This window comes from Phycodurus eques, chromosome 17, assembly GCF_024500275.1.
Source record: "Phycodurus eques isolate BA_2022a chromosome 17, UOR_Pequ_1.1, whole genome shotgun sequence".
Classification (NCBI taxonomy): Eukaryota; Metazoa; Chordata; class Actinopteri; order Syngnathiformes; family Syngnathidae; genus Phycodurus; species Phycodurus eques.
The window spans coordinates 20,506,807-20,525,187 of record NC_084541.1 but is presented as its reverse complement, the minus strand read 5'-3'; the positions used below and the strand labels follow the sequence as shown (position 1 = coordinate 20,525,187).

The 18,381-nt window shown below is 47.6% G+C and overlaps 2 protein-coding genes across 7 annotated transcripts in view; one reads left to right on the top strand and one right to left on the bottom strand.

The window, feature by feature from the left end:
• Positions 1-68: 68 nt before the first annotated feature.
• Positions 69-7,090, bottom strand: LOC133416496 (ras-related protein Rab-6A). 6 transcript variants are annotated; one of them, XM_061703467.1, is made up of 8 exons: positions 6,759-7,090; positions 5,245-5,303; positions 5,120-5,173; positions 4,685-4,790; positions 4,488-4,599; positions 3,268-3,361; positions 1,856-1,922; positions 69-1,271 (listed from the first exon to the last, which is right to left on the bottom strand). In XM_061703467.1, the coding sequence occupies exons 1-8, from the start codon at positions 6,826-6,828 to the stop codon at positions 1,207-1,209; spliced, it is 627 nt and encodes a 208-aa protein (XP_061559451.1). In that variant the 5' UTR covers positions 6,829-7,090; the 3' UTR covers positions 69-1,206. The 6 variants fall into 6 exon arrangements, with proteins under 6 accessions (XP_061559451.1, XP_061559454.1, XP_061559452.1 ...); XM_061703470.1 differs by having other exon boundaries at positions 3,268-3,295; XM_061703468.1 differs by lacking the exon at positions 3,268-3,361 and adding an exon at positions 2,820-2,913.
• Positions 7,091-10,353: 3,263 nt separating this feature from the next.
• The window catches only part of LOC133416391 (uncharacterized), a 28,940-nt gene continuing 20,912 nt past the window's right edge, over positions 10,354-18,381 (top strand). Inside the window, exons 1-2 of the mRNA XM_061703240.1 lie at positions 10,354-10,439; positions 11,294-11,350. Coding sequence (XP_061559224.1) covers positions 10,369-10,439; positions 11,294-11,350 — 128 coding nt within the window. The 5' untranslated portion in view covers positions 10,354-10,368. The remainder of the gene's footprint in view (positions 10,440-11,293; positions 11,351-18,381) is intronic.

Genomic DNA, 18,381 nt, shown 5'->3' with positions numbered 1-18,381 from the left:
CAAGTTCACTTCAATGCATGCATTTGCAAACATCCTAAACTAAATGGGGGAGTGAATTGCAACAGCAGTAACAAGTTCATTTTATTTATTTGTTTCATTGAAATCAATTTCAAACAGAAACTATGCTCTAGAACTTCCTCCAGATGTTGACACAAACTAAAATTGCACAATGAACACCAACAATTTAGCGGTGCGAGACGAAACATGTTTGACAGACATTTTCATCTGTTAATGATGAGCTAGATACAGGAACATTTTTGTTAGCAGATCAAGAATTTAAGTCAGAAAAAAAAAAAGAAATAAAAACCCAGTAGAAATAAATATACCAAGTCGTTGTGGATTCAATTAAATCACTAACAAAAAGATCAACACCAAAATCAAAACAAGCAAAAAGGAAGTCTTGAACCAACCGAACTAGAAAGGAAGCCCTCGTTTTACTTTGAAACGCGCACAAGCGGAGACGCTTCTCATGTTTGCAGTGGGATTTTAGAAGAATGACTTTGTATATATGAGAAAGTCTATCAAAACACTATCATCTAACAATATGAGAAAAGAAAATCTATCCAAATAAAACGGGTAGAAACCAAGAGAAGAGAAAGAAAAAATTCAAACGTGTGAGGACGGTCAAAGGTGAGGTGCAGTGAGGACGAATTTTTGCGTGTGCGCTTTTCTTTCGTGCCATGCTGGGAATTATCAGGAGCTGGCTGACCTCGCTGGCAAAGTTTGGTTCGGCGTGTCGATAGTGGCGCCGGGTTTGCTTTGAGTGCAATCATTTCCACGTCACAGAAGAGTAGTTTGGCGATAACACAGATGACGAAAGAATCCTCGCGAGGTCACGCTAACATGTCCACGTTGCACTTGATACTGCGAACGCCAGGCTCTTTATTTATTTTACATGCTAATTCCATTTGATGCCTTGATACCCATATTTGCCATTTGGTTCCAAAAGTAATGTTTACTGTAACGAATGCCGCCACGTCTCATCCCGCTCGCGACACCTCCGCCGTCCCAACGGAAAGGACAGCGCAGACGGCGCAGCCGAGACGTCCGAGCTCAAGCGGCGAAAACGTTTTCAAAAAATGGGATCCGAGAGGTTTGACGCGGCTCCTCGGTTTCGGCGAGTCAGGCGGATGTAGCGAAGGGGACAGATGCAGACAGACGAGCCCAGTAAGATTTGCCCGTTTCCCAGGCGGTGACGCGCGGCCACTAGCAGGCGCAACCGCCCTCGCTGGCGGGCTGCTCCGGCGGCTTCTCCAGCTTGATGTCGATCACTGAAGGGGGCACCAGTTAGGGCACCTCACATTTGTTTGGGTTCTATTCTGATGCGTAGAGAATGGTTGCATTGGTAACGTCTGCGCGTTTTAATCCAAATCCTCCGAGGTAATTATTCTCACTTCGGTTGGTGACGGCGGTTATAGTTACAAGTGACAAAACTGCACCGCGTCATACTGAGAGAGCTGAGGTCTTTCAAATATTGTGCTTACTTTAGAAAGTGACATGAGAGGCAAAATATCTGTACAACTGCTCTGAGTGCGATAGTTCAACTCTACACCGCTGTAAACTGCACCCAAGTACATCAAACCTAGAAGAAAAATTGGCACACTAGAAGTGGGTGGTCAACCAACAAGCGTTCACACTTCTAGTTTTCAATGACGCTAACTTGTCAGTTTTTGGGATGTGGGAGGAAGCCGCGAGACTACTAGCGCCTCTCGAAAAGCTCTTCGGCCCCTCGACAGCTGCGACGCGCTTTCAAAAAATTCGCCACACAGGCTCCGCAGGGAGCCGTCGCCGGGCTTAAAATGTTTTTTTTTTGCTCCAGACGAGAGTGACGACGGCGGCTCACACAAAAGGATACTGTCCTCTCTATTCTTGTCCTGTGTGCTGTCCATGCCGGGGAGGGCGGCGGCCACGCGACGGAAGAGCTGCGGGAGGGAAACAAGCAGGTGCCTTTTGAATTGTGTTTTTTTTTTTTTTTTTAAGATGAGAAAATCAAGGAAAGCACAAGCACCCGAAGAAAAGCAACACGGCGGCTCGCAAACGGAACGGCACGATCAAGCGGGCGCTTCGGCACAAGCTCTCGCGGGGGGAAACGCACACAAATTCAACTCAAAAGAGAGACAAATGTGTCTCGTTGAAAGGACGACGGATGTAAAGCAACTGACTGACGAGGACAAAGAAAGATTCTGAACATGCAACACGCAAAGTCGTAATCGTACAAGGATAAACTGACGCTGCAATATTATAAAGTCGTGTTTACGAGAGTAAAGTTGGGATGTTTCGACACCGAAGTCACGTCAAGTCATATTTCAAGAATAAATGCGTACCGTTTTCTACTGTAGTCAAAAATAGGAGACAACATTCAAAACAGTAATTATATTATATTACAATGCTATTGGGGTTTATTCTTCAAACCTAACATTTCGTCTGTAACTGAATGACTTAAATCTCGCAGCATTACTGTCGTACTTGTCAACGTTCCCCGACTGCTCCTCGATTGTCAACTCTGACCATCTTTTGATATTTATTACGTACGGCGTGTGCACATTTCAATGACTTACCTTTGCTTTTGCACCTCAACACACGGCAACGAGCTGTTAAATGTTGACCGCACGCCGATCCGAGCATGCGCGATCCCAAATGCGATCCACTTTTATTGCGATTCACCGTCATCAAAAGACGCTCAGTATAAATGGCCACGGCCATTTACGACCACCGGGGGGCCAACGTTACGGTTTAAGGCACGCATGCGTGTGAGGTCGAAGCCACTCACGGGACGGCGTGAACGCACGTGTACGGGCGCGCGCGCGCGCGCGCTCTACCTGTTTGACATTGTAGCCCGTCTTTGCACTCGTTTCAATAAACAGAACATTCATCTCTTTCGCTCTCTGCTCTCCCTCCTCTGTGGAAATCTGTCTGTGATGAGTCACAGCGCACGCAAACAGACAACAACCACAGACGCAGACAGACAGAGAAAAGGGGAAAAAGTACACATTGAATATTTCAAAATGAATGTCGGAGTCGTGCTCATCCCTGCTCCCGCTGCCACCTTTTCTCAAGACCGAAAAAGTTCACCATCGCCACAACACGGCGGAGGAAATGTCAATTTGGAAGCGTTGAATCCAATAACAATAACAATAACAATACTTTTGGTTTCTTGCCAACTGCGATGAGCGACTCGGACGCCGGGGGGCACGGCAACTTTTGAAGGCACGGACGGCCAAGGCGGCAGCGTCGGCGGCTGAGCACGACGCTCGCTCTCGTTCTTACCTGCTTGACGTTGTAGCCAGCTTTCGCACTAGTCTCAATAAACATTACATTTAGTTCTTTGGCTTTCCGCTCCCCCTCCTCAATAGATACTTGCCTGCGGTAGATAAAGTTGGACATCACACCACAATCGCATTAACAGAAAACCCACCAGAAATCAGGATGCAAAGACAGCAGACGAGCTATTTTTGAGGACCCCCTTTGAACATCACATTCCACTTTTCGAGTTCGATTCTTGTCACATTTGTCCGACTCAAAGTTCGCTATTCACGCATTCAAGTTTTATTCCCCCTTTTATCCTCGCCCCGTGGTTGAAGGACTCAACTCACTGCACATTTTTGTGAATCTTTCTGCAACGACCTTACCGAATAAAGTACTGACCAGTTTTAACCTCCGAGCAGCACCTCAAAGGATGGACACCTTACAGCTTAGAAAATGTGTGACGATGGCAAATTAATGCACGAGCCACCAATGCATCGCGCTAAACTTCGTTTTAGCCAGCAATTCCCAAACGTCCGGTCCAAATTTGTCCAAGCGTCTCAAACAACTTGCTGTTATTTTGGCCCATTATATTGACGTAAAGAATAAATAAAAAATAAAAAAAACACTTCCAACCAATGTGTGACAAGTGGCCTTAAAAGAAGCCAAAAAAGCAAAAACAATAGCCTTGCTCAGACACTTAGCATAGTGTAAATTTGTCTGTGATTAAGTTTGAAAACTGCTATTGAAAACCTTTTCCATCTGTTCAGTAATGTAAACAACGAAACCTTTGAGTTTTTGTTAATATGACCGTGATCAATGCTGAGTTGTGCTTGGATTTCCATCTCCATTCCAACCCGACCTCAGCACTGCGCGAGCGCACGCACGCACACAAATGCATGTCCACTCAAGCGTGTGTTTAACATTTTACATTAGAAGCGGATTTCATGTTCAACTTGTTTGGCAGTTAATGTTCAGCAATGAGATTTGCGATTTAAATGTTACTTTAAACATTGCCTGTACATTTAATGACATTTTTCTGAAACACATAACCCCAATTATATTTGCGCTAAACGGGAATTTTTGTTTCGAAATGACTGAATGAAGGTACCGCCGAATGAGAGCAGATATGGAAAATAAATACGATATTGCACTCGGAAACTCGGAACCGCTCGGCACTGACGTTGAGGCGGCAACGATCGACGCCTTCATTAGCGCGGCCGGAAGAAGAGATTTCAAATGACCTTTTGTCTGCAAGGTCCGTCTTGTTTCCCACCAGCATGATGATGACGTCACTTCCCCGCTCCGTTCTCACGTCATCGATCCATTTGGTGGTTTGCTGGAAGGAGTTGACATCTGGCGACGAGAAAAGAAAAGAATTTCAGGGAGCAGAATGCGATTAGGGCAAAAGAATAAGCGTCTGAAAAGAATTGCCGCCTACTTGTGATGTCGTACACTACGACGGCGGCGGCGGAGTCTCTGATGTAACTCGGGATGAGGCTACGAAATCGCTCTTGGCCTGCCGTATCCCACAACTGCAACCTGATCTGGAGGGCGGGACGGGAACGGGGGAACAAAGATCGCGTACGGAAACTCGAGACATGAAGTCACGTTTGGTGCCGAAATGAAAAGCAAACGGGCGAACGGGAAGGAGGGCGCGAGGACGCACAAATACAGGAATCCGCTCTCCCTTGTCCTCCGCCTGCCCGCTGCGATCAAGTAATGACTTCAGCAGCCAGCTCACACTTAAAGGGCCCAAAAAACGCTGTATGTGGTGGTGTTTTTTTTTTTTTTTTTTTTTACCCAACACATAATTCCATCAAAATGACTCAAAATCTAAACAATAACAGTCATCAACCCAAAAAATAAAACTTACTGTTCTGTCTTCGAGGTACATAGTTTTCGACAGGAAATCGATTCCTATCGTGGCCTGAAACGCGATGCACATGTTGTTCGTTAAGCTGGGATATTAAACATTACGTGTGTCAACATTGGCCTCACTTGGTAAGTGTTGTCGAAGCTGTCGTACATGAACCTGGTGATCAGCGAGGTCTTCCCCACTGGAAACAAAAAAACAAACAAACACGTGACTCCTTTTGGAAACGTCGCATCGCGACACGGTCAAAACTAGCGAGTTGTAGTCGTCCACGGCGGCCCTAAAAACGCGTGTTGCCATACATCATCTTGTTATGAATACATGTGAGGGGGCGCGGCCGTTGTGCAATAGCTGCGAGCGCGGACTGTGACTCGAATGCGGACTCGGGATCATTTGCGAGACGGGTTGGCCGATGACGACGGGGCCAAAGTCAAACGGGCACGAGGGCAAGCAGATAACAAGAGCAGATGCCTACCCGCGACAGGTGAAAATCGGAGGTAGAGAGAGATCGTATAAAAACATCTTTTTAAATCGTTGTACTCCAGCCAGATGCTTTAAACACATTCAGACTTAATAAAGCACACTTTTTAAATTGCAGGTAAATGTCTTTGATTTGACCAGGGACAAGAATTGCAAATGTAAAATGTGTCGAAAATATCGCAGCGTCTGTTAGATATGTGCCTTAAAGAGGCGGGGCCTGGTGAGGTGTCATGCGACATCAGTGAGTCTGCGCGTGCGCCCTGGTGTGAGCTGTGGTCTACAGCAGGTCCTGTCCGAGCGTGCTCAATGTATTTATGTTTGACTCGTCATTCAATTAATGGCAGAAAAGCTGAAGTTCCTCCGCACCCAACTCATCCAAGCACGTCTTGACGGCCCTCGATTTGTGCAACGAGACAAACGTGCTCGCTCACTTTCCCCGCAATGTTGGACGTCCACAACGTCTCGTTAGAACGCAGAATTAAGGGGAACGCCAATTGATTAAGGCGTGTGTCTTGCATTTGCACTATCAACTCGAACGTTTCGAAACGAGGAGTGCACTCGCGTGACAGTGACGTCAGCAACGTCTCGCCTCACGTGACCACGCACACAGATGACTCACGCAGAATTCCAGTCCAGTATGAATATTTAAACGAGGTGGCACCGGCAATGAAAACGTTTTATGTCGACAGCCTTTCATCTTAAACGTTGATCAATAAAGGCTTCGGATTGATAGCGATTGATTTTCCTCCCGGGGGAATTCTGTGCTCACAATGCTTGACGAGAAAGGATGGGAAGAGGAGTGCAACTCAGCCAGGTTTTGGAACAGCAGCAGAAGAATCAGAAGAAGGTGGACAGTGATCGCGGCAGAGTGGATTTCGGGGAACGAGCGTCAGATACAAACCACTTCGATCCACGCACTCGTCAATTGTTGTGGAAAGTTGCTCATCCGTCACCATCATCCCCGGAGCAAGTCACACGAGCACCCGAAGCGTGAAACACAGCCAACGTTGGAGGACAAGACACGAACGCATCCGTCGCGAGGCTAACGTGAGCTAGCCACGACAAGCGATTAAAAGTGCAAAGCCACGAAGCGGCGTCTTATGACTCAACAGGTACGCGGCGCAAAGTGCCGGCGTGGCCACTTGACGACGACACTTACCGCTTTGTTCCCCGAGGAAGACCAATTTAAATTTCCTGAGCGGGTTTCCGAAGTCTCCGGCCGTGGACATGGCTGTGAAACGAGCTGCGACGAGACTTCTCCGGAGCTTCCCAGCTAGCCAGCCCAACACTCGGGTGCGTTTGCGCTGCTTTGCTCTGCTTTTCCAATAGAAAATATCGGGAACGTCGCTACCGAAACCACTCGGACGCGTTTTGTGTCGCGATAATGTCCCGTCGGGATTTGTGGCCACTTTTCGGACAACTCAGCGCATTACAGCACAGCGGAGTTGTTGTGCGACATGTCTGCTGCCGACTCGCCACTCTGGGCCGCTCTTGCTCGGCGGGCGGAAAACGACATCGTCGCATTATTCTACCGCCCCCTGCCGGTCGCAACCATACCGTTATTCTACTGCCCCCTGCCGGTCGCAACCATACCGCTATTCTACTGCCCCCCGCCGGTCGCACCCATACCGCACAGCAGCGTTTCACAAAGCAGTCCCCAATTGTGGAGCGAGTGAGCGACCGCCGCACCTCCGTGCGATTGCTGGTGCAAATGCACCAACAAACATTCGAGGCGGACCATGGAAGACTTGCAGAAAGACACATTGACGCTCACGATCATTTGGTTACAAATACAGCGTTCACAGCTGACAATGAAAAAGGGACAGAAAAGATGAGGTTATTTTGTCAGACTCACATTCGGCTAGATTTTTCAATAGAATTTATGTAACAGTACTTGATGAAATCAAGGGATTATGCAGCGCACGTTACACCATCACCATTTGTCCGCAGGAGGGCAAAATATGGCTACCCCCTCACTGGCGAGGAAAACATTTGTAATGTAACAAAGTTCTACTTGAGAGCACCATCGCACCCCTCATTGTTATGGTTTGTGATATTACATAATTCAAAATGCCAGCATGTAGTTTTCAGTAGTTTTTGGTAGGGGCTTGAGATGTTTTTACGGTGGCTAAAGTAGGCCTCGCGACGCCACTGCATGGAAGCGTGTTTGAAAGTAGAAGTCTGACTTGTTCTGTCTGGACTGTTTGATCCATCATTGAGAAAATAGTGAAACATCGCTGACCAGAAGGTTGAAACCGCAGCAGAAAGCAGTTCATTTGCGTTTTACAGAGAACACCGCGGAAGTCATGTACAAAAGGTTCACGAGTTGACGATAATTAACCTGGGATATGGGCAATAAATCCTCCGCTGGTGCTTAATTCCTGTATAATAGCAAAGGACAATGAGAGTGATGACGAAAATAATTCTGGTTAAAAATAAAGACATGGAATTCTCTCTTTCGCAACAAAACATTTGTGAGTAAAATGCACTGTTTTACAAAGGTTGAAAAGGTCATGCGGAAAAAAGACCCAAAAATAAGTTCATTCCCATGAAAAAGATGCATAGAGGTGCAGTAAGATGATATATTTAAAGTTGTGCTTTATATGACGACATAAGATACAATGAAAGTCCTGTGATAAAACCTGTCAGTTTAGATTTGTTTTCAAGAGAGGTGTTGACAGAGAGTCATTTTTAAATTAGTGCCGCCGTTGAGCTAACTTTACGGACACACGCTGACAGAGTTTAAAAAAGAAAAAAAAAAAAACAACAACTTATGGACCTTTTTACTTCACTGGCAATATCTTATCAAATCAAAACTGAAAGAATCCATTCTGCTAATTCATGGAGCACAGAATTGAGATGTGGAAGCAACAAATCATTCTAATCATCGTCACATTTATTTGACGGTTGTTTCTGATGTATCCATTTATTTCATTGTGAGGGTCATTTCATCGTTTCCAACAAAACCTGAGCGAATAAATTGATAGCAGCAAATGTGTCTTCCGCACAGTCCCCCGTTCAACATCTCTGTTCTTGTTTGGGGGGGTTTAGCGTGCCACGGTTTGTCAAATGCACACGATGGCGGTTGCTGTTCTCGTCACGATAGAGCAGATTCGCACAGGAATGAAGATAAATCAGGAGCGGCTGAAGCATGTCCTCCGAAATCCAAAGCAGCGTGAGGTAAAAGGTAAGATGGCACAAATGAAAATTCATTCTGATGCGCAAGTCGGTCGTCGTACCAGCGGACCACTGACCCGGGGAAGCCCTTCTGTCACTCGTAAAGGTGTCAAGATACACGCAGAAATAGGGATTTCTTGAGCAGGCTGCCTACGTGCGAGTGTATCCGAAACGTGTGCGCACGATGGAGGGAGACCTTCCCATCTCCACATCACCCCGACATAAATCCAATGCACGCAGCTCTCAATGTCACCGCAAAGTGCGATACAGCACTCATGTCTCCGGAGAGGGATGTCATGAAGGTGGAGGAGGAGCGAACGGAATGGGAAAACCTAGGGGCCGACGAGGAGAGGGAATACGGGAATGGCATCGGGGTAACGTGGGGAGAAGCGAAGGAAGGAGGGAATCAGTGCGGGAAAGACCACGGGACAAAGGATTGCAGCCATGATGAGGCATAATGCAGCATGAGATGTCGAATCCCTCGTTTGTGGCCACGAGGAGGCATTCTTGCAGGCATAAATAAAGCTGCCATGGGAGTAAGCCCATTTACGGGGGGGCGCCAGAGAGCGAGAGCGAGAGAGGGTGTGTGTGACAGAGATAGAGCGACTCATTGCACGAGGAGAAAGAAGCGGAGAGGGAACGCTGAGATGGGGACCGAGCGCTGAGAGCAGAGCTAGTTGGGGAAGATCTGCACTTGAACGTGAGTAAGAAGGTGGAGGGAGAAGGGGGGGTGGAGGTTAGCGGGAGGAGGAGGAGGAAGAGAGGGGAGCGGGGAGTCCAGATGATGGAGCCCAGAAATAGGTTTTAGGTTTTCCGGGACCGCCAGCGCTGGCGTGTGCTCAAATTAGCGAAGGGGGACAACGCCGGGCGGGAGGCAGCCGATTTATTACAGAAGGGCTGGGTGGCGGCGCGGAGAGCCCGTTCCTCCCAGAGCCCATCAAATGACACTCAGCAGACAGGAGCTGCGTGCGCTGCTGCGGCTCTGCAGTCCTCAGTAGGGAGCGGGAGAGAGGGATTCGGGGCTTTTTTGTCTGAGGTAAGACGGACGCCTCACGTGTGTCTGGTGGACAGCAGAGGAGCAAAAGATCTTCGGACGATGCGAGGGCGAGCGGAGAGGAGCGCCGGTGGCAGGGAGGCCGGCTGAAGGAGCAGCAGGAGCGGCCCGAGGGGCGGAGCGGAGAACGGAGACGGGGGGGAGGGGGGGGGGGGCGGGCCTGTCAAACACTGAGCTATAGCATATGCTGTAGTGCAGAGCAGAGCGGTGCGGCAGGGGAGGACGAGCGCCGCTGCACAAGCCAGGGAGAGGGGGGGAGCAGGGAAAGAGAGAGCCCGGGAGGAAGAGCGGGGTGGGAGGGGCGGGGGGGGGGGGGGTGGTGGGGGTAATCAGATCAGCACCGAGAGAAGCGGAGCACGACTGGCCTGGAGGAAGCGGCAAAGCATCACCCGAGGCCCGCGGGTGCAGAGGTCAAAAGGCAGCTGGTGCGGGACGGGCAAGGGGGGGTCACGGCGGCGGCGCCCCCTGCGACGACCGCAAGAGCGACAAAGGTCACCTCCGAGTCCGTCGTTTGGCCCGATCCCCCTGAAAGTTGACCATGGGAGAATGGACCATTCTGGAGAGGCTGCTGGAGGCGGCCGTCCAGCAGCACTCGACCATGATCGGCAGGTAAGAAAACGCCGCCTTTTGTTCCCGCTTTTCACGTGCGTGCGCCTGCTGACGACGGGGCGCTCCTCGCCTCTTCTCACGTTGTCCCGTGCGCCCCTCGACGTTCTCCACCTTCCCCCTGCAGCATCGGTGGGAAGCTTTACCGGGACTAACTGTGAATTCAGAGAGGCTCCTGCGTTGATACGAGCGAATAGATGGGTTACGCTTCAGAGCAAAAGGCCGCAAAGGAAGAAGAACGTGAGCGGGAAGGTGTTGAAACGCCAAAGCCGCCTTTTCTTAGCTGCAAACACTTCGCGGGGTGAACGTCTCATCCGAGAGGTTGAACAGACGAGCGCTTCGTGAGTTGAGTGGACTAAAGCTGTTGGGTTTTTTTTATCTTCCGAAAAAGCAACTCCGCATCATCTCCGTCTTGATTGACTGAATGCAAAAAGAGGAAGCCGACAGCAAATAATCCTCCCGATAAGCTGAGCTGAAGCGTGGGAAATGTTCAGCATTGTCACCGCATCACGGCGACAGAGATGATGTGAGCTGCACTAACAATCCGCCAAACCGGCAATCACCATTGCTTTTGGGGAGATTTTCCTTCCGACGAAGTTTGTTGGCGGTCGAAAGCACGCGTTTCAGCCAATAGATCCGCTGTCAGGTGGAAGGAAAACCGGCAAGGAAGCTGACTGGATTTCAAGATGCGCACATTTTATAGTCGCGCGATTATATGACAGCGGCTTGGGAATCCGGCTCCAACTTTCCTCACTTCTTGTCCGAGTGACCGCTGAAGAATGCTGAATATCTAGCGAGCGCTTAACAGAGAGCGCGTGGGCGAAAACGCCAGTGAATATTGGAATTGCGTCCAACAGGTGGCCGGAAAAAGGAGACCAAAGGGATGTCCGCGTTGCTCTCTTTCTACTGGATTTGTAAGTAGGCAACTGTTTGCTAACATGTCAGCCATGGCTACCTGCTAAGCTAACTGCTAACTGTTGTGACTGTCATTTTTTTAAAAATTGAGTCTTTCCGCCCCCTAGTGGTCAAGAAAATGACACATATAATGGAGTGCGTTTAAAACAACCAATTAAGTCAAGCGTGCACAACATGCAGAACGCCGCCTGCAGTTTTTCAGAGGCATGGAGGCAACTCTCAAATTTGTCAAACGTCCTAACAAATACTCAAACAATGTAATGGCTCCCTCTCCTGCGCTTAATGAAGCTATTTGTTGATCATGCACTTCACTGGAAGAACATTCAAATGCTTCCGCGAGTCACTATAATAATCAGCCTCCAAGCTTTTCTGGCTCAATTTTCAAAAGTCCTTTAAGTGCTTGTTTTGCTCGTGTTTTTTTTGTTAAATGATGGGCCATTATCTTAATAAGCCCAAATGACATTAAGTGTTCACGTAAAATGCACAAAACAATCCAGAAGGTGGTTGACACCTTCAGGACAGCCTTAAATAAAGGCATAGAACTTGCCAAATGTCTTTTGCGTTCCCTCAGATTGTGTTTGTCCCGCGAGCGTCTCATTACATCAGCTGTAATGTTAGAGCTTCTCCCCCGCACGGTTCCCGCATGTCCGTGCCGTTCCGGCTCCAAACGCCGTCTTTGGTACCGCTTTGGACTCGCGCTCGTCGGCTGTACTTCCCTAAACATGTTCTTTTACCGTCGCGAAGCCAAAGGTTCCTTTTGTCCCCGTAATCGAGTTGTCGACATATCTCTTTCCCGTACTTCTTACGCAACGTAATGGGGCGAGGGGCCCTCGTTTTCGCAATACAGTGGGACCTTAACCCAAACGTGATCCTTTACAGGAAGCGAGTTTCAAAACGAGTTTTTCCATAGCAAATAACGGAATCAAAAATCTGCACCAAACTGGCCCAAAATTGTTAATGTTAAATGTAATATTAACATTCTTAACTGTCCCCCCGCCCACCGCACCCCCGACCCCCAACGCGAAGCATGTGTTTGCACGGTGGGGAAATCCATCCGAATCCTATTTTTGGGATTCACCAGCAGGCCGGAGAATGCTGCTCACCCTCTGGCACAGTCTCCTCCCGGATTGGACCCGCTCCGCACCACACAGAGTGTACGGAGTCCAAATTGTTGCACTGACCTCTGTGGGTTGAAAGGTTCAAGTGTGTTGCACCACTGACCACAGCCAACGCCCCCCCCGCCCCCCCCCCCCCCCGCGCTTGGGTGTGGTCAGGAGTGATCCGTTGTCGCACGTGCCGACACGATCAACTGTGACGCAAGCCATTCACAGTTGCGCATCGTCGTCGAGCGCATTCCTTTTGGCTCGGAGCATGCAGATCCGACGCTGAGCCTGTACCGTATGCTACTTGGGACGACGACAACATCGCATGTCCGCACTTGTACTCGTGGAGATGACGCCGCTCCAAAGTACAAGCCATTGTCGTCTCCCATTGGCTGATAATTGTCCTTTGCATGTCAGTCATCTGTTTGAGTGTTCTCTCGTCTGCTCCGGCCGCCGCTATGTTTCTTGAAGCTAACCTACGCTACGGCATTCGGTGGGTCATCAAAGCAGAAATAGAAACGTGCGGAGTTTGGCGTAATAATAGTCTTGGAAAAGGGGGAATTGAGATTTGCTTCAATGCCTCAGACTAACTGCAGGTGGCTCGCATACTACGATTCCTGACACGCGTCTTGTCCTTTCGAAGGCCGCGCTCATCTTGTGCAAATTGTACGTAACGAACCCACAAAAATACAATTGCGGAAGCCATTGCATAGCGTCTCCTCGTTCGCTGTGAAAGTCATCATCATTTGAGATTATTGTATGATTTAAGTATACCGCAGCCTGGAAAGTGCATTAGTACACATACCGTGTGTTATGGAAACTTTATTAGCTCTTTTAATTGGATCCTGGTTGACAAACCTATATTGAAGTGACAGTAGACACAGAACGTTTGATTTTATGATGACAGAATCGGTGTAGAACAGCTTTTATAAAATGTATGCTTTGTCATATTGTAGGCATCAGCGATTTATATTACCCTGAGTAATAAATAGTTGATTTCACAAATCTATCTGTGAAGAAATGCATTGAAACTGTTGCAAAAGAGCAAACGAGTGTGCGTCTTAGAAAAAAAAAAATCCAAAAAAATCAAATCAAAACATCATTCATAATCCCAGTCGTACGTTCAGCAATGCAAAAGGACAAACAAATGTTCTCTGCAAAAGAGATACATGCAAACAAAAATCACTAAACGTGACGGACGTGCAGCTTCTCGGGCCATCGCGTCATGTGCCGAGCTGGACCAATCACAGCCTTCAATCACGTACAGTACATAGACAACTTAAAAAAAAAAAATAAAAAAAAAATATATATATATATATATATATACATGCTCAAGACATACACGTAAGGATTTTTCTTCCTCGACAAGTTGTGCTCAGATGTTCTTGAGACCACAGGCGTGCGCGCGTGTGTGTGTGCGCGCATGTTTGTGTGTGTCTTGAAAGCGCAAAGCCTTGGGGCTGCATCAACAAATCAGAGGTGTACGCCTTGCAGGTAGGGTGGAAGGAAGGGAGGGAGGGAGGAAGGAAGTTGATGCCTTCCACTGCAACTCTGTGGCGCCAGAGGCAAAGGCAAGCGGGAGTGAGAAGAGGCGAACGATAATGGAGGGAAGTCAACACGTGCTCTCTATATTACTCTGCGAGCTTTTTTGAATGTTCACATTCCTCCGCATGGAATTTGGTACTGCGGTGCTATTTAGAGAGAATCAGCATGCAATATTCACCACCCATGCAGACAAGAGCAATGCAGCTTTGGCTGAATAAACAAGATGCGTCGAGCTTTTTAAAGCACATCTTTACGCGTTGCCAGAGCTACATCTGTTCCAAATAATTCAAATGAAATATTTACACCGCCGCGGGTACATTTCTAGATTTGTTTTTTCGTCACGTCGAGCGTCATTTCTTTAATGCACACGCCTCCCCACCAGACCAGAGTCAAAATGTCGCAGTATTATGTGGCAACGGATGTCCTGTCCTTTATTCAAAATGTAAACAGCCTTGACCAGCCTCGTGTGGTAAAGACGTCTTGTTTGTCTCCTTCTGACACGGGCATACAAGGGGCTAAAAATAAATATAGTGGAAAACCTAAAGCCAAAACGCAGAATTTAAAATGGAACCAGAATCTTTTTGAGAAACATTGGTTGGATTTACACCGCAGGCCGAGATTCTACATACTTACTACTTACTTACCATACCTATCGTTAGCCTAATAGCATAGCTGCTCAAGTCATAATTGAATGTTTTCAGGGAACAGGGGGGAAAAAAAAACCTAAACTATTTTAACAAGCACATTTTTTTTTATTGACTTGGTCACAGTAAGTAAAACTTGACTTGGGCAATTATGCCATTCGGCTAACGATGTCTATCTCAGAGGCAAGACTGCTCGACATCACTTTGTGTCATTTCTCGTCCGCTCGCATGATAGAAATCCCTCCGTCGACATTTGATCTACGACGACGTGAAGGCGTTCGTTGGTCTTTTAGAGTCAACTAATTGTCTACGCGTCGAGGGGCTCGTCATTAGTTGATCTGTGCGGCAATCTGCGGTGTTGACTGCGATTGATTTTGCTTTTTAATGGCGGATTTTGCTGGTACAGCTGAGCTCGGCGTTTGCACATTTCGGGCAGGATATTATTCATCCCGGCAACATATCGACGGGCCGCCCAACCTCGCGGAGCATGTGCGATGTTTCGCCGCGCTGCGCTGCGTCGCGTCGCAGTGCTCCACGCGCGGTTTTCAGTCTCTCTTTTTTTTAAAATTATTATTATTATTATTATTATTATTATTTTTTTTTTTTTTTAGTTTCGATTACAGGTGTCCAACTCAAGGCCCGGGGGCCAGATATGGTCCGCCACATCATTTTACGTGGCCCACTAATGCAAATCACGTGCGTCTACTTTATGTTTGTTACTAAAATCAGTCACTAAATTGCAAATCGTCAACTTTGAAATATTGCAAAAAATTTTGTAAAAATACCAAACCCATTTTCGCAATACATTGACCAGTAATTGAACTATTTTCCTTGCGTTCGGATTTCAAAACTAGCTATCCATCGATTTGTCGTGTTTACGTAATAATGCGATGAGGCATTACGATCCTCTGAGGGAAACCATAACTACAATGTGTCCCGTGACAAAAATGAGTTTAAGATAAAGATACGTTTCATGAACTATTCGTAAGCATTTAAATCCTCAGTCAAGATTAAATGCAAATGATGTACGTTACTTATGTATTTCATTTCTTAGTTTTTGTTTTGTTTTGTTTTGTTTTTGCACACGAAAGGGGCTGCGGGACTATGCAAAAGCTTTCCTCCGAAATGTACGTTATAGTGTACATTTTGCGCACGAGATGCTTCGGATCCAGGCTAACTGGTTTGCCGAGCCACGAGCCGCCGTTCTCTCCTGCCCCGACGCCGAGCGGTCAGCTTCCGTTTCCATCGGCGGAACGAGCCGAGCTTCGGCTCGGCGACGGCGAGAGCAGAGAGAGGACAGACGGGCGGGCTCGACAGGGCCGCGCTGCCACCGATTGTGTCGTACACTCGCTTTCTCAGCAAAGACAACACGGAAGGCCGGGGGGGGGGGGAGGGGTCAAGGAAAGCCATCAATCAAGTCTCCGCAGAGACAGCAGGGTTACAACTCATTTCATTTATTTCTTTAACCCCTACACTCCACGCATTTTCCACATACAGTATTAAAAGGAATCATATACAAATGAATAAGACACACATTGTTTTGGAGATTTCCACAGATATGCAGTGCACAACTGCGCAAACACCGGAAAGATGCGGCTGTGGTCCGCTTTAACCAATCACATTCAGACGCCGATTACATGAGTCAGCACACACCTGCCACCGTTTAAAATAACCCCAAATAAAGTTCACCTTACCGGTGGAAACAGCTTCTAAAGGATTCATCTTGGCCTCGTTTTATATCTCACAAAAATCTGCCATTTGAACAGAGGTGTGTAGACTTTTGATATCCACTGCATGTACAATATTGCGCAGTGTATTAAAATGGAATTATTTGATTATCCTTCCATACATTTTTCTTTTATTGGAAGATTCTGGAAAGAAAAAATCATTTTGGTAACCACACTGTTAGTTTTAGTCATGAGAAAACATTATAGTGTGCGTGTTAATATAGTAATATGAATGTACTCATCTGTACTCACAATGTAAATAGCATCACATATACTGTCTAATAGTTGGCCATAGCAGTTCTGTAATGCGCAAATTGCATGATCAATTACAGTGAGTTTTTGCCCGAATGAAAACGGTGATACGCTATTACACGCATGAAGGTTTAGTATTTCATTGGCTATTATTACGCGACACTCGGGAACACAATAAAGCCCCATGCTGTATGTCAAACGAAGACATTTGAATGAAATTTCTCTCGTTATAATGTCATCACACTGAGATCCAAATTTGGGATGAGAGGAAAGCTGCCATTGCGCCAAAGATTCACGACGGCTTCAGGAACTGCGTTTTGATGCAGTCAGCAAAAAATGCACCGGTTCGTTCATTTGAAACCGTCAGAGAGAATTTATTTTTCTTCTGCCTGCCAGTAACAGAAGACAGACGGAAAGATCATTATCGATGAACGGGCGAACGAAAAGTGGAAGGCCGAATCGTCTTCGGAATAAATAACTTGGTCTTGTTTTTCTCAGCTCCCTGACAGTACGATGGGGGTCACTTTCTCACTGTTTCCCTCACGAGAAAGACGAGAGATCACTACTACTACTTCCCCAAAGTCCATCCTACTTAGAAACCATTTACGTTTTAATCGCTCGGTAAAAATATGCAGATTGAACTTGGTTGACCCGCTTTGGCGAGAGCGCACTTAAAAAATTCATTCGCGCCGCTGTTTAGTGGACCCGCAGGCGGCCTGCCCGCAATATATTCCAATCTATTAAGGCGCTCGGAAAGCCGAGTGGAGGGGGAACGAGCGGCAGCAGGATAGAAATGTCTGCACGCTCGTCATTAAGCGGCCTAATTTCTCTGCCTGCTGAAGTCTTTATTCATCACAGCAATCGGTGGAGCTTATTATTGAGAGCGTATGGGTGCGATAAATCTTTCTACAAGGCCTCACTGCAGAGATTAGTCCTGAGCCTTCAGACGGGACCGGCCGCACCTCTGTTGGAGGTACGCCCCGACCACGTACCGCGCGCCAACTTGGAGCATCAACAGTTGATTCTTCCACACAAACGAACAACTAACCTTGCTGCATGAACTGATGAAGCCTGCTCGGATGAGAGGCGAAACGTCTTCTAAGACGAACGCAGCAGTCCCGTTATATTGTTCTTGACTTGTATGCGAGTGGATGGCGACTTTGCAACAATGCGGGTCCCGGGGTGACAGCGCTTGAGAACTTTCCGGACTTGCTGAGCTGAAGTCTCGCCGGGTCTGCTGGACTTGAGGAATTCCACTGTGGAAGCTCCTCTGTAATCTATTGTAGTGTTAACGAATTGGACCTCTTTTTTACATTTGTGCGCCAGCTAAGTAGCGATTCACTTGTGGGCGGGATCGACGCAGGTTCGCACTTCATTCATCTGCTCGGTGAGCAATCGAGGGCGCAGTCGGGCTGGACTGTCGTAACCCCGAAACAGAAACTGGACGGACCACCTCAGGGGAGTTTGACTGCATAGCCACAGTGTGTGTGTGAGAATGAATATATGTGCTTTTTTTGGTTTTTTTTGGGAAAGACATCTGCTGTCATGCTGCGGGCCCTTTTTGTCCCCGGAGGCTGGCGGCAGCAGCTGCCTTTTGAATGAATGTGCGTGCGTGCGTGCGTGCGTGTGTTTCGAAGCCTGTGGGAAACACGAAGACAGTAAGTCCAGCCAACACACCAGCGGAAGCACATCGAAGGTCTGCCGCCCGTTCATCAGCACATTGCATTTTCGCACACCGCAATGCGCCATCAAACCGCTA